General features: G+C 37.5%; 1 protein-coding gene across 3 annotated transcripts in view; it reads right to left on the bottom strand.

Annotated features, from left to right (window-relative positions):
* Positions 1 to 331: 331 nt before the first annotated feature.
* Positions 332 to 12,668, bottom strand: part of RPS6KA3 (ribosomal protein S6 kinase A3) — a 119,674-nt gene continuing 107,337 nt past the window's right edge. For 2 of the 3 annotated variants that reach the window (XM_081115174.1, XM_081115176.1), the window contains exons 19-22: positions 10,793 to 10,869; positions 10,192 to 10,309; positions 2,628 to 2,768; positions 332 to 2,012 (exon numbers count right to left, since the gene is read on the bottom strand). In XM_081115174.1, coding sequence (XP_080971300.1) covers positions 1,890 to 2,012; positions 2,628 to 2,768; positions 10,192 to 10,309; positions 10,793 to 10,869 — 459 coding nt within the window. In that variant the 3' untranslated portion in view covers positions 332 to 1,889. Of the gene's footprint in view, positions 2,013 to 2,627; positions 2,769 to 5,438; positions 5,508 to 10,191; positions 10,310 to 10,792; positions 10,870 to 12,668 lie in introns of all 3 variants that reach the window. The other variant, XM_081115175.1, reaches the window with a different exon arrangement.

Below are 12,668 nucleotides of genomic sequence, written 5' to 3' on the forward strand. Positions count from 1 at the left end.
GCATCTACATATTCAAGAATTTAAAAAATTCTCCATCTGGATCTTCTGAAATCCCTCCTCTTACACATTTTTTAGAAGATAAACTTACATTTGATTTCTATGCAATAACCATTTTGGGTCACTTGGGCAAAAGGAATGTTATAGATTTTGCCTTTCTCTTTAATTGCATACATGAGAAATTAAGGAATAATAAGTGCTTCTAAGACAGACAAACCACGCTTTCTTGGCTTTGTACTCTCAAGTGAAAGATTTAAAGTTTCTGGCAGGAAAATGATTTCTGATGTAAATGGCTTAATACATGACGAAGGAAGATCTGTTTGGGCACATTCTTGATGAGGTAAGTTAAATTACTTTATCCTTGCTCATATGTTTTCAATATTACATATTGATGTATGCTAGGTAACTTGGCAAAGATACAGGTCATAATGGATACAGAAATTTCTTTAATCAAATAAAATTATGGAAACTACTACATTAGATGTAGATAATACTGTAATCTAAGCAGACTCAGTGACCATTATAAAAAGTGATTATATCTGAAGTTAAAGGAAGTACTACACAGCTATAAATCATCAGGAGAAATTCAGAAAACACTCAATGCTAGATATTCACTTAATCTACCTTAGCTATCATTTTAGGTTAGAACAGATATCGTTTGATCAAGAATGTTTTATTCCCTAGAATAAGAAAGTTTTAATCCAGTTTCATATAGAGGCCTGTGGCTTTTATTACACTCAAATTAGTATTTAATATAAATCATCATAATGGGATAGAACTCATTTACTGTTTTTCCAAAAAAGCATACTTTTCTCACAGGTATACAAGAACAGGTATCTTGTTATTCATATGCTAAATTCTGCAATTTGATCTACTTAAACATGAAATATCCACTGGGACTTGAATGACCTGTTGCTAAAATTTCCTTGGCCAATTTCTCCACCACAGGCCTTTGATGTATATTGGCAAAATTCCAAATTATATGCCAATTTTAAGTATGGACACTATTTAAGATTAAAAGTGCAACAACTACTTCCTTAATTAAAAAAAAAAGAACACTAAAGAATTGCAAAGTATATGAACTAACTTCATAGGTGTACTCTTGATGTCATGCCACAGACATAACTTTCTCTACCGTAACAGCTCTACAGGTTAGTCTGACAGAGCACCCGACTTTAAGTAACAAACAAACGAACGAACCAGTGAAACAGACATGGGGAAAGATATGTACATTTTGGAAGTATTACATTCAACAGCTGTTCTACAATCTGGCCATTTTTAGCGCTGTCCAACAATACTGTTAATCCAGGTGAACTATTTAACCAGATTTAATAGTCAATTGATTATTAATAAAAGATTCCAAGTTAAACAAGGCATGTATACATTAAAGAAAGCAGTACAGAAATGTACTGTATATGAACTGTTTACAAAAACATACAAAATGTTGGATGGCACAAGGGATACAGTGCTAATATAAACGGATTGTTTAAGCTAAGTGCTTAACATAAACTGTCCATCCCTATAACTAACAAAGAATATTTAAGGGACATGAAATATTTTCTATAAAAATAATGCTATATGGTGTAGAGTACTTTATTCAGTGTATTTTTAGGTGGTATTCATATGTTCATTCTTCTTCTTATTGATTCAGTGAATATATCTTCATCATGTTTCCATTTCCATTTCATCCGAAGCTCCAGGAAAATCTAACTTGCTAACAATCATGTAAAGCGAGAAGAGATGAAAGCGGGAGCAGCAGCAGGAGCAGCAGCATTATGGGTACCAGCTGGGACAGTGTGTGCTTGCAGGTGTCTCTCAGATATGTGCTACCTGTCGCCAGAACTTGTGCTATCAGCTTACACCATGGTACCAAATATTTCACTGAGGTCACTTCACAGGGCTGTGGAGGTGATTTTTTTAATACCTCTTCGCTGAGCAAGAGTAGAGCGGCCTACTGGTTCCAAAACTGGTGACTGATTACGGTTTAAAGCAGAATATGTAGCTGCCATGGCACCCTGAAAACAGGAAAAAAATATCAAAACAGAAATGACAATGGGTAATCATGTACACAGAACATGAAATGAACATTTTCCCCCAGATAATTTCTTCACTAGCAAACATATAGATTTTATTAGCCTCATAATGAAAATAACCACACTGGCCAAACCCTCTGATTTAACTAAAATTGAAGAGGCCAATGTGGGAGGTTGAAATAATGGATGAGAAGACAGGGATGGCTTCATAACAAGCAGTCCTCACTTTTCTCAGGACTGTGCAACTTTTTTTCCTTTGCAATCTTTATTTTCAGAGGCAGCAAAGCATGCTCTTTTGGAACTTGTAGTTTGCTTTGGGTTGTGCATAAGAAAGTATAAAGAAAATAGGAAATCCATAAGCTTATCTGATGGATAAATTCAGAAATTTAGAGGTCTTTCTTAAACTAGATTTATTACAACACTTTGGCACATCTTAACTTTTTCTTTTCTAAATCACCCACTGTAAGAGAATCCCACAGGAGAACTGAACGCAGGCTGAGGGATAGTGACTGGTCCAGGTGCTGCGACATGGAGGGGGCATCTCACAGTTTCTCTTAGAGGACACATGGAAAACAGGACCTGAATTGGGCTGCTCACCTTGACCAGATGTGGTGCGTCCTGTCTGTTTAGTTGGTATTGTGGCAGTTGGTCCCAGTGGACTATCCAAGGGTGTCTGAGCACAAGGGCAGCAGTCAATCTCTGATGAGGGTCCACATGAAGCATCTTTGACACCAGGTCCTATAATGGGAATAATAATAATAATAAAGCAAGCTTAAACCTTTTTGTTTGATTTTCTTATACTGTTGAGCATTTTTCCTAACTATGAAAATATTTTTTCCTGGCAGCAGGTAGACCTTTTGGGCTCAAAATGATAGGGGAAAGGGCACGTAATAAGAATAGGACCACAGTTGCTTAATGATTATTCATCTTACTAACTATAGATAAGAGGTTTTCTTACAGACCTTGGGAAACTGGAGGATATGTTGCAAAAAAACCCACAAACATTTAAAAAGCAGACCAAGAACAGGATGTGCTTTGACTTAGTTGCTGTGCCCAGACCCTGACCCCCTCCGGAGTTTTCTCAGGAATGCTGACTATTCTCCAGTCCCAGGAACGGGCTGAGCTGTTTGTAACATCACAGAAGATTAGCCACCTTGTTATCAGACTTTGAGCTCCTGAAGGCCAGACTGCAGACCCTCCCCTCCCCTTTCCATGTTACACTTGCAGCTCCAAGTAGCTATCCTCATGTTCCCTATATTATCAGCCAGCTGGCAGAAAAAGGCAGAGCAGAATTTTAAGAATGACCTACTACTCTGCCCATACTGTCGGCATTATTAGAATAAATGCTCATATATGATTCAACCCTGTCTCTGCTTAATCTGGTTCAAGTACTGACAGGTGGCCTCAGACCTGTTTAGTGTCCAGTATCAAAAACAATTATTTGGTCAACACGACAATTTGTGTTTTGTTTATTTATTTATAATATATTTTTATTGATTTCAGAGAGGAATGGAGAGGAAGAGAGAAACATTAATGATGAGAGAGAATCATTGATCGGCTGCTTCCTGCACGCCCCCTACTAGGGATCGAGCCTGCAACCCAGGCATGTACCCTTGACCAGAATCGAACCCGAGACCCTTTAGTCTGCAGGTCGATGCTCTACCCACTGAGCCAAACCAGCTAGGGCTGTGTTTGTTTTGTTTTTTAAAAAAGTAAAAACCTAAGTCTCTCCTCTGAGTGACAGTAGTTTTGGTGCATTATAAAGGGTGAATTACCATATTTTATGTATCTTTTGGGTTTTTTTGGCTCCTTTTTCCCCTTAGATATTCTGAGGTTTCCACATTTTGATAGGTTTATTTCTAAGTGATTTTTTAGCCTTGTAAGACTTTTTTTGTGTGCTGTTGGTAATATTGAAAAGCAGAACTATCCAATAACATTAATTTAATTAGAGTTCTAAATGCCCCTCCTAAGATTACAGAATTCTATTTTTTCTTACTTTAAAACAGCGGTTCTCAACCTGTGGGTCGTGACCCCTTTGGGGGTCAAACGACCCTTTACAGGGGTCGCCTAAGACCATCGGAAAACACATATATAATTACATATTGTTCTTGTGATTAATCACTATGTTTTAATTATGTTCAATTTGTAACAATGAAAATACATCTTGCATATCAGATATTTACATTAGGATTCATAACAGTAGCAAAATTATAGTTATGAAGTAGCAACGAAAATAATTTCATGGTTGGGGGTCACCACAACATGAGAAACTGTATTAAAGGGTCGCGGCATTAGGAAGGTTGAGAACCACTGCTTTAAGTATATTTTATTGATTTTTACAGAGAGGAAGGGAGAGGGATAGAGAGAAACATCGATGAGAGAGAAGCATTGATCAGCTGCCTCCTGCACACCCCCTACTGGGGATGTGCCTGCAACCAAGGTACATGCCCTTGACCGGAATCGAACCTGGGACCCTTCAGTCCCCAGGCCGATGCTCTATCCAGTGAGCCAAACCGGCTAGGGCGAGAACCACTGCTTTAAAAGCAACTCCTTTTTATTTTTTTAAAATATATTTTATTGATTTCTTACAGAGAGGAAGGGAGAGAAATAGAGAGTCAGAAACATCGATGAGAGAGAAACATCGACCAGCTGCCTCCTGCACACCCCCTACTGCGGATGTGCCTGCAACCAAGGTACATGCCCTTGACCGGAATCGAACCTGGGACCTTTCAGTCCGCAGGCCGACGCTCTATCCACTGAGCCAAACCGGCTAGGGCGAGAACCACTGCTTTAAAAGCAACTCCTGGGCATTATAGAAAAATAAAAAATACAGAGAAGCAAAAGAACATAAATACCCAGAATCCTACTCTTCCAGAGACAAATGCTTTCTATCTAGCCAAATGCTTTCCTATGCTTGAAACACAGATCCATATAATTGCTATATAGTTTTATACTCTCCAAAATAACACAATTGTGATTTATTATAAAAGCCATGCACTACTTGTTTCATTTTCTTTTTTAAAAAAATGTTTTTTTATTGATTTTAGAGAGGAAATACTGTTTGACTGTCTACACACCCCCACTGGGGATCAAACCCGCAACTCAGGCAAGTGCCCTGGCTGGGAATTGAACCAGTGACCTCGGGTGCATGGTACTAAGCTCAACCAACTGATCCACACTGGCCAGGGCTTGTTTGATTTTCATTCAAAATATATTTATTGAGTATCCATTAAAGAGCAGGCATTCTGCTAGGTGTTGGGTATTTAACAGTGAACAAGAGAGAAAGGAACTGTGACCTCAACAAGCTTATAGCCCAGTGAGGGAATCAATTACAAAGCAAAGAGTAAGTTCTTTGATGGGATGAATAAATGTGAGGTGCAGCTGGAGGAACACAAAGAGAGATCTGACCTGAACAAGGCAGGGTGGCTTTGAAGTGACTCCTTTAGAGAAATGTGAGACCTGAAGGATAGGCAGGAGCTGGATTAGAGAAGGAAGGGAGAAACAGAGTATTTCAGGAGGGTAGAACAAAGAGTGTTTGAGGGAAAGCCCTCAGGTGGGAGAGAACATGTCACATTAAGGAACTGAAAAGAATGCGATGTAGCTGCAGCATATATTGTAAAGGAAAACATGGCAGCAGATCAAGTGGGAGAGGTAAGAAAGGACCAGGTCATGAAGGTCCTCATAGCCATATTAGCAAATTTGGACTTTTTCTGGAGGCAATGAATCATTTAAAACAAAGAAGTGATGCAGTCAGGTTTGTACTTTACAGCGATTACACTCACTAAGTGTGGAGGAAAATGGATGGGAGGAGGCAAGCCTGGAGACTCCAATTTGAGACAGGTGAGAGATAATAGCTTTGGTGAGTGGATATAAAAGATGGAGAAATATATATGGAATTGAGATAGTTAAGAGATAGAACTGACAGAACCTGCTGGTTGACTGGATATTGGGAATTGGGGAGATACTATTCCAAGTACTCCTCTGCTATTAGATATTTATAGGTTCTTACTTTTAGTTATCATTAACAGCTAAGAACAGGAGTAAATGAATGGAATTATACATAAAAAGCAAAACAATTAGGGACCTCCCCTTCCAAATTCTGAATGTGGGCAAATATGCTTTAAATGAAGAAAAGGTTGCAAAACTGCCCAGAAGCACAACACAACTCTATTATAATTTTACTCAGGTGTGTGTCTTAACCAGTGCACTTTTGGCTAAGTCGCTCAGAATCACTTCTACCACTATCCTTCAATAGCTCCTCCTCCTAAGCTTTTTCTTGAAATGAATTCCTTCCATGGCTCTCTTATCCCTCTGCTCAGATAAGCTCATTCATGCTCATGGCTTTAGCTCCTACAGATGATGACAATTCCTAAATTCAATGTCCCCCCAGACTTCTCTGGTAAAATCTACATCCATATAGCCAGTTGCCTAGTACAGCGGTCGCCAACCTTTCAGACCTCACGGATCACCAGTGGTCCATGGACCACCGGTTGGTGACCGCTGGCCTAGTGGACATGTATCTCTTAATTATACATCACAGAAGCATTTCAAATTCATAACGTCCAAATCTGCAATTATCACTCCTCTGAAAACGACTTCTTTTGTATTCCACATCTTGGTGAAGGACGCCACCAAATGCTTATTTGCCCGAGGTGGAAATGTGGACTGCACGCTTGATATCTGCTTCTCCGTTGCTTCTTATGTCCAATATACCAGAAACTATTCTGTCTCCTAAATTTATCTTCCATTTGACTCAAATCCTACTAGAACTGTTCTTGTTTACTCATCATTCATCACCCCAAATACTGCAAAACCTTATGTGTAATATCCCTAATATTAGGTCAGTGAAGACTAAATAAAGTAACGTAAGTAAAAGTGTTGGATGCCCTGGGTGGCTCAGTTGTTTGAAGCGTTGTCCCATACACAAAATGGTTGCACATTCGATTCCTGGTCAGGCCAATGTGGGAGACAAATGCTTAATGTTTCTCTCTCTCCCTTCTTCTCTCTCTAAAATAAACAAATAAATAAAAAAATAAAAATCAATGGACATGTTCTGGGGTGAGGATAAAAAAATAATAAAAGTGTAGGCACATAAGTGCTCAAAATGGTAGCTATGGTCCTATTCTTCTCAAAGACAGATAGGCTTGAAGACATTCACATGTGCAACTTGCTCTTGAGGGGACATATCAGATTGATAGTCATCTCTCCCAATTATGTGGATATTTACTATATTACATCATGCTTGTAATCTCAAGTCTTAACTGGACAAATTAGCAAAAATGATTAGTAGAGCAAAAGCTCGATATAACGGGCAAATTCAGGCAAGGGGGTGTCCATTAATGCCAAAAGTCTGTTATAAAGTAGGTTTTCCAAATGCGTATGTTAAAAAATTGACAAATTAGTTTACCTGTTTTTACTTATGTAGACATGTTTGTGTAAATAAGTATGTATGAAAAGTTTAATTTCATAGAAAAGTTTTCTATATGTATTACTGTAATTTTAAATTTATACTGAATAGGCCTAGTAAATGGGTGCATTCACTAGTCACTGCAAGTAAAGAAATGGATACAGCGGCTGGGGCATGGCTTAGCTCAGGCCAGCACAGCATACATTGGAACTGCTGCAGAAAGTCACACCATACGACAATGTGGTGTGATCACATGCTAATCATTCACTGAACATTGTTTACAAGCGGTGACTCTCAGATTTAAATATGTAGACTATAGCTGTAGATATGGAATATTTATTTATGTCGGCGAAATTACTACAGTTTTTTCCAACATATAGCTTATTCCAGCCGTGGGCAAACTACGGCCCGTGGGCCGGATCCAGCCCGTTTGAAATGAATAAAACTATTGAAAAAAAGACCGTACCCTTTTATGTAATGATGTTTACTTTGAATTTATATTAGTTCACACAAACAATCCATCCATGCTTTTGTTCCGGCCCTCCGGTCCAGTTTAAGAACCCATTGTGGCCCTGGAGTCAAAAAGTTTGCCCACCCCTGGCTTATTCGCTAAAATTTGTTTAAAATAAAAGTAAATTAATAACAAAAGTAATCTTATTATTTAACTATAAGCAAATCTTGCTTAAAAGCATTTTAAAATTAACAGAGTGTTAATTTTCACATATGACATATGGACTGGAAATTTTGTCCGTTAAATCTGGTCTGTTAAATTGAGGTCCACAAAATTGAGGGCTTACTGTAATAATGTGGCATTTATAGCACAGGCTGTGAAATGGATGCAATATTTTGTGCTCTATTTGTATCTCCTCCTCACCTGCATTTCTCTTTCACTCAAAAAAGCATACTGGAATACAAGTAAGAACCAAATTATAGAAATTAGAGAGATAGCCATGACTTGCTTTAACTTATTAAAAAAGTAGGCAATGTCTAAGCTCTGATACTTTACTTGGTAACATTACTTGATATGCCCACAACTGACCATGACAAAGTTTGTGGCCAACTTTATGGGTAAAAATTACTGCTCCACAGAGTGAACTTAAAAAAGGAAAATCTGATCACTATAATGCTTAATATTTTTCAACAGTTTCCCAATACCTAGAGTGAAACCCCAAGTCCTGAGCATGACCTGCAAAGCCTTTCATAATCTGGTTTTATCAGCTACCTTCTTACATACATCCTGTGCTAGTCATACCAAACCACTCGCAGCTCCCTGCACACATTCTGCCCTTCCTTTGCCATCATGATTACAAACCACATGTGCTGATCCCTCAGCATGGGCTGGACTACATCCTTCTATTCCCCAAAGCTACCTGAAAAGTCCTTCCATTGCTTCTGGAACTTTCCCTGAAATCTTTCTGACTGAGCATCATCTGAACTTCTTTATCAGAGAAAACATCTATAATAATAAAAGCGTAATATCCTAATTAGACCAGACAGCTGAACAACCTTCCGGAAGAAGCCGCCGAGGTGGGTCTGAGGCAGAGGTGGTTAGGGGTGATGAGGCAGGCAGGCAAGCAGTTAGGGGTGATCAGGCAGGCAAGCAAACAGTTAAGGACGATCAGGCAGGCAGGCGGAATGGTTAGGGGCGACCAGGCAGGCTGGCAGAGGTGGTTAGGAGCAAGTGGTCCTGGATTGCAAGAGGGTGCAGGCTGGGCTGAGGGGATGCCCCCCCTCCGTGCACGAATTTCATGCACTGGGCCTCTAGTACCATTATAACAGCACTTGTGACACTAGTTGGCTGTTTCCCAACCAGACTGTGAGCTCCTTGAGAACAGGAATTCTGAGTCATATCTTTTATTTCTGGAGCCTACACTTATTAAGCACACTGTAGATGTTCAACACATGAATTAAAAAAGAAACTAGTACCCAGAAAAATGAAATTTTCTGGTTTAAGAAATTTTATTGTTAAAAAGGAAAAGGCTAACATTTAATTTTTAAATTCAGTTATAAGACCAAATCAACTTAAGTTCCACCTGTAAGAAAAATCAGCAAAACACTTTTACCAGTATTTATCTTCTTTGTCTCCTCTATGTTTTTCTTATTTTGAAGTGGAAAAAAAGAGAATTTTCAATGAATAGAGTGAAACTAGAGTAGAGGTGGAAACCAAGTCAGTGTTATTCAGGGGATGGAAGATCTTCCAGTGAGAACGGCTTTTTAAATGGATTTCCAGCTGATACTATAAAACTATACTACTGTTTATTGTGAAAAAGAAAAGACCCTGTTTTTTGTAATATAGACCAAAACTAGAACATGGTACAGTTATTCTAGGGGTTGAGAGCTTTGGAATCAGCTATTTACTTTGAAGTGCCCACATGTATCTGGTATGTAACTGTGGACAAGTTCACACTACAATTCTGGGCCTTGGTTTCCTTCTATGAAATGGAGATACTACCACCTATTTTACAGGGTTGTTAAGAGGATTAAATGGATAATTTAGGTCAAGTGCAGCATGAAGCACAGAGTAGATACACAAATCATGAAGACTATGACTATTACTATTTATCATGTTCCTCAGCAAGAAGTAACTTTAGATGTATAGATAACAAAGCCAAAACAATGCCTTTTGGGGAAGAAACAAAATAACGGGTCCATTTCTGAGTTCAACTTATTTGGTAACATCACTTCAAAATACTACTTTATAAGCAAGTTTCTAATTGATATTATTTATTCTCACCAAGAATTATGAAAAATTACCTTTGCTGTATCTGAAACAGAATTCCAGTAACCACCACTGAGTGAGAATTTTCCACTGCCGATGCGTGCCAGTATTTCCTCTGGTGTATCATCAGGGCCATTTGCAAATGGAGTGTAACTAATTTATTAAAAAAAATTAAAATGCTAATTGATAAAATTTCTTTTTTGGATGGTAATCTTTATATTTACTTGCGGTATCCAAAAGTACTCTGAGAAATTCAATTAATGTAATACTTGATCCACAAAGCACCAGGTTAAGGTATGTTATGAAATATTCATTAGACTTAATATAAAACAAACATAAATAAGATATGACACATTATAGAATAAAATATTTAAAACAGTGCATGTTTATGATATAACAAGAGTGAAAAAAGGTATGGAGAAAATCAATTTAAGACCTCAATATATTAATAAGTAGTACATTATAGAAAATTAGTAATGATACAGCTATAAATGTGGTATATACTAGTACATACAAGATTGTATTATTAGAAAATGACAAAACCATAAAAATATTACAATAAAGGTTAAAAAATAAAGATAATATAAACAAAATATTGATTAATAAATGCCTATAGCATATATAATATATATTTACCCAGTAAGCATTGTATAGAGGAGGACACCAAGACTCCATATATCACAAGCAGCATCATAGCCTTGTCGTTTCAAAACCTAGAAAAAGTAAAAATTAGTATTAACACACCACTCTTTATTATATATATTTAGATAGGTTGTGGGAATGGGATTATATCTCCTAAATCAATACATGTAAGAAAAGCCCTGGCTGGGTAGCTCACTTGGTTAGAGCAAGTCTTCGGGTTCAATCTCTGGTTAGGGCACATACAAGAGACAACCAATGAATGCATAAATAAGAACAACAACAAATCAATGTTTCTTTTTTCTTTCTCTCTCTCACTAGCTCTTCTTCTCTACCCCTTTCCCTCTCTCCCTCCCTTTCTTTCTCTAAAATCAGTAAATTAAAATAAAAACCTCAATAGAACATGATTAACAAACAAGACAATATATTAATCTTATTCTAGAACCTTCTACTACTAATAATTCATATATATATATATGTATATATATATATATATATATACACACACACACACACAGACTCTTAAATTAACATTTATTGAATGCTGCCTTGGCAATGGAGAACTATGAAGGTAAGTTTCTTATTTAAATGAATGTATATTTTGTATGGGGCTATAGAAATGGTTACAAAAATCGGTACTTTTAAGACCACATATAACAGCACAAATGTATAGTGTGAAATTGTATATATATGTATGTGTGTGTGTGTGTGTGTATATATATATATATACTGTATATATAATTCAGTTCACTCAAGCATTTAATAATCACCAACTATAATCAGGCACGAACTGTGACAATACAAAACAACTCTGGCTTCCTTAAGAAAATCAGAATCTGACAGGGGAAATAAACATACAGGCTGGGGCAAAAGCAGGCTTACATTTGTTAGTATGGCAAATAATACTATAATTAATAAATAATAATACAAGAATAAACTCTGTTTCATGTACTCACAACTATAAACCTACTTTTGCCCCACCCTGTTATGTAGTTAACAATTTAACATGATAAATATCATACAATTATGTCTGAAGTGCTATGGGTATAAAGATGAGGAAACAATTCATTCTTGATATGAGGAAAGAAGAAAGGCTAGGGGGCAGCCTGCTTGTACTGTGCCTGTAAGTAAGAATTCAGGAGGCAAAAGGAGGTGAGGGAGCACAGAGGACACTCAAAGGGCAGAGGCAAGAGAGCAGAGTATAGTTAGCAATAGTTCTCTATGGCCAGATCTCCAGGTAGGTGATACTAGAGAGACTGAAAGGATTTTATACACGTTGTTAAGGAATTTAGATTTTTTTCTGTAGGCAATCAGATGTCATTGAAGCATTAAACAGGAAAATAAAATAAGGAGATGTGTATACCAGAAACATAACTCAAGGCAGTGGTTCTCAACCTTCTGGCCCTTTAAATACAGTTCCTCATGGTGGGACCCAACCATAAAATTATTTTCGTTGCTACTTCATAACGGTAGTATTGCTGTTATGAATCGTAATGTAAATATCTGATATGCAGGATGGTCTTAGGCGACCCCTGTGAAAGGGTCGTTTGACTGTCAAAGAGGTTGCGACTCACAGGTTGAGAACCACTGACTCAAGGTATAGAGGAAACGCTGGCAAGGAGAAACACTGGGGACAGGGTGACCCGAAAGGAAGCAATTTGTAGCAAACTAAGTGAAAGGCTGTGAGAACTTGCACTAGTAGAGATTGGATATATAGAGTAAGGAGAAAAAGGTCTGAAATATTTAGAAAACAAAATGGAAAGGATTTGGTGACAGACTGGATGTAGAAAAACGATAGGGAGGCTTTCAGGAAGATTTCAAAGTTTTAACTTGGATGACAAAATGGAGAACAGGAGACAAAGAATTAAAAGAT

The sequence above is a fragment of the Myotis nattereri genome (genome assembly GCF_964212035.1).
Source record: "Myotis nattereri genome assembly, chromosome: X".
Taxonomy (NCBI): domain Eukaryota; kingdom Metazoa; phylum Chordata; class Mammalia; order Chiroptera; family Vespertilionidae; genus Myotis; species Myotis nattereri.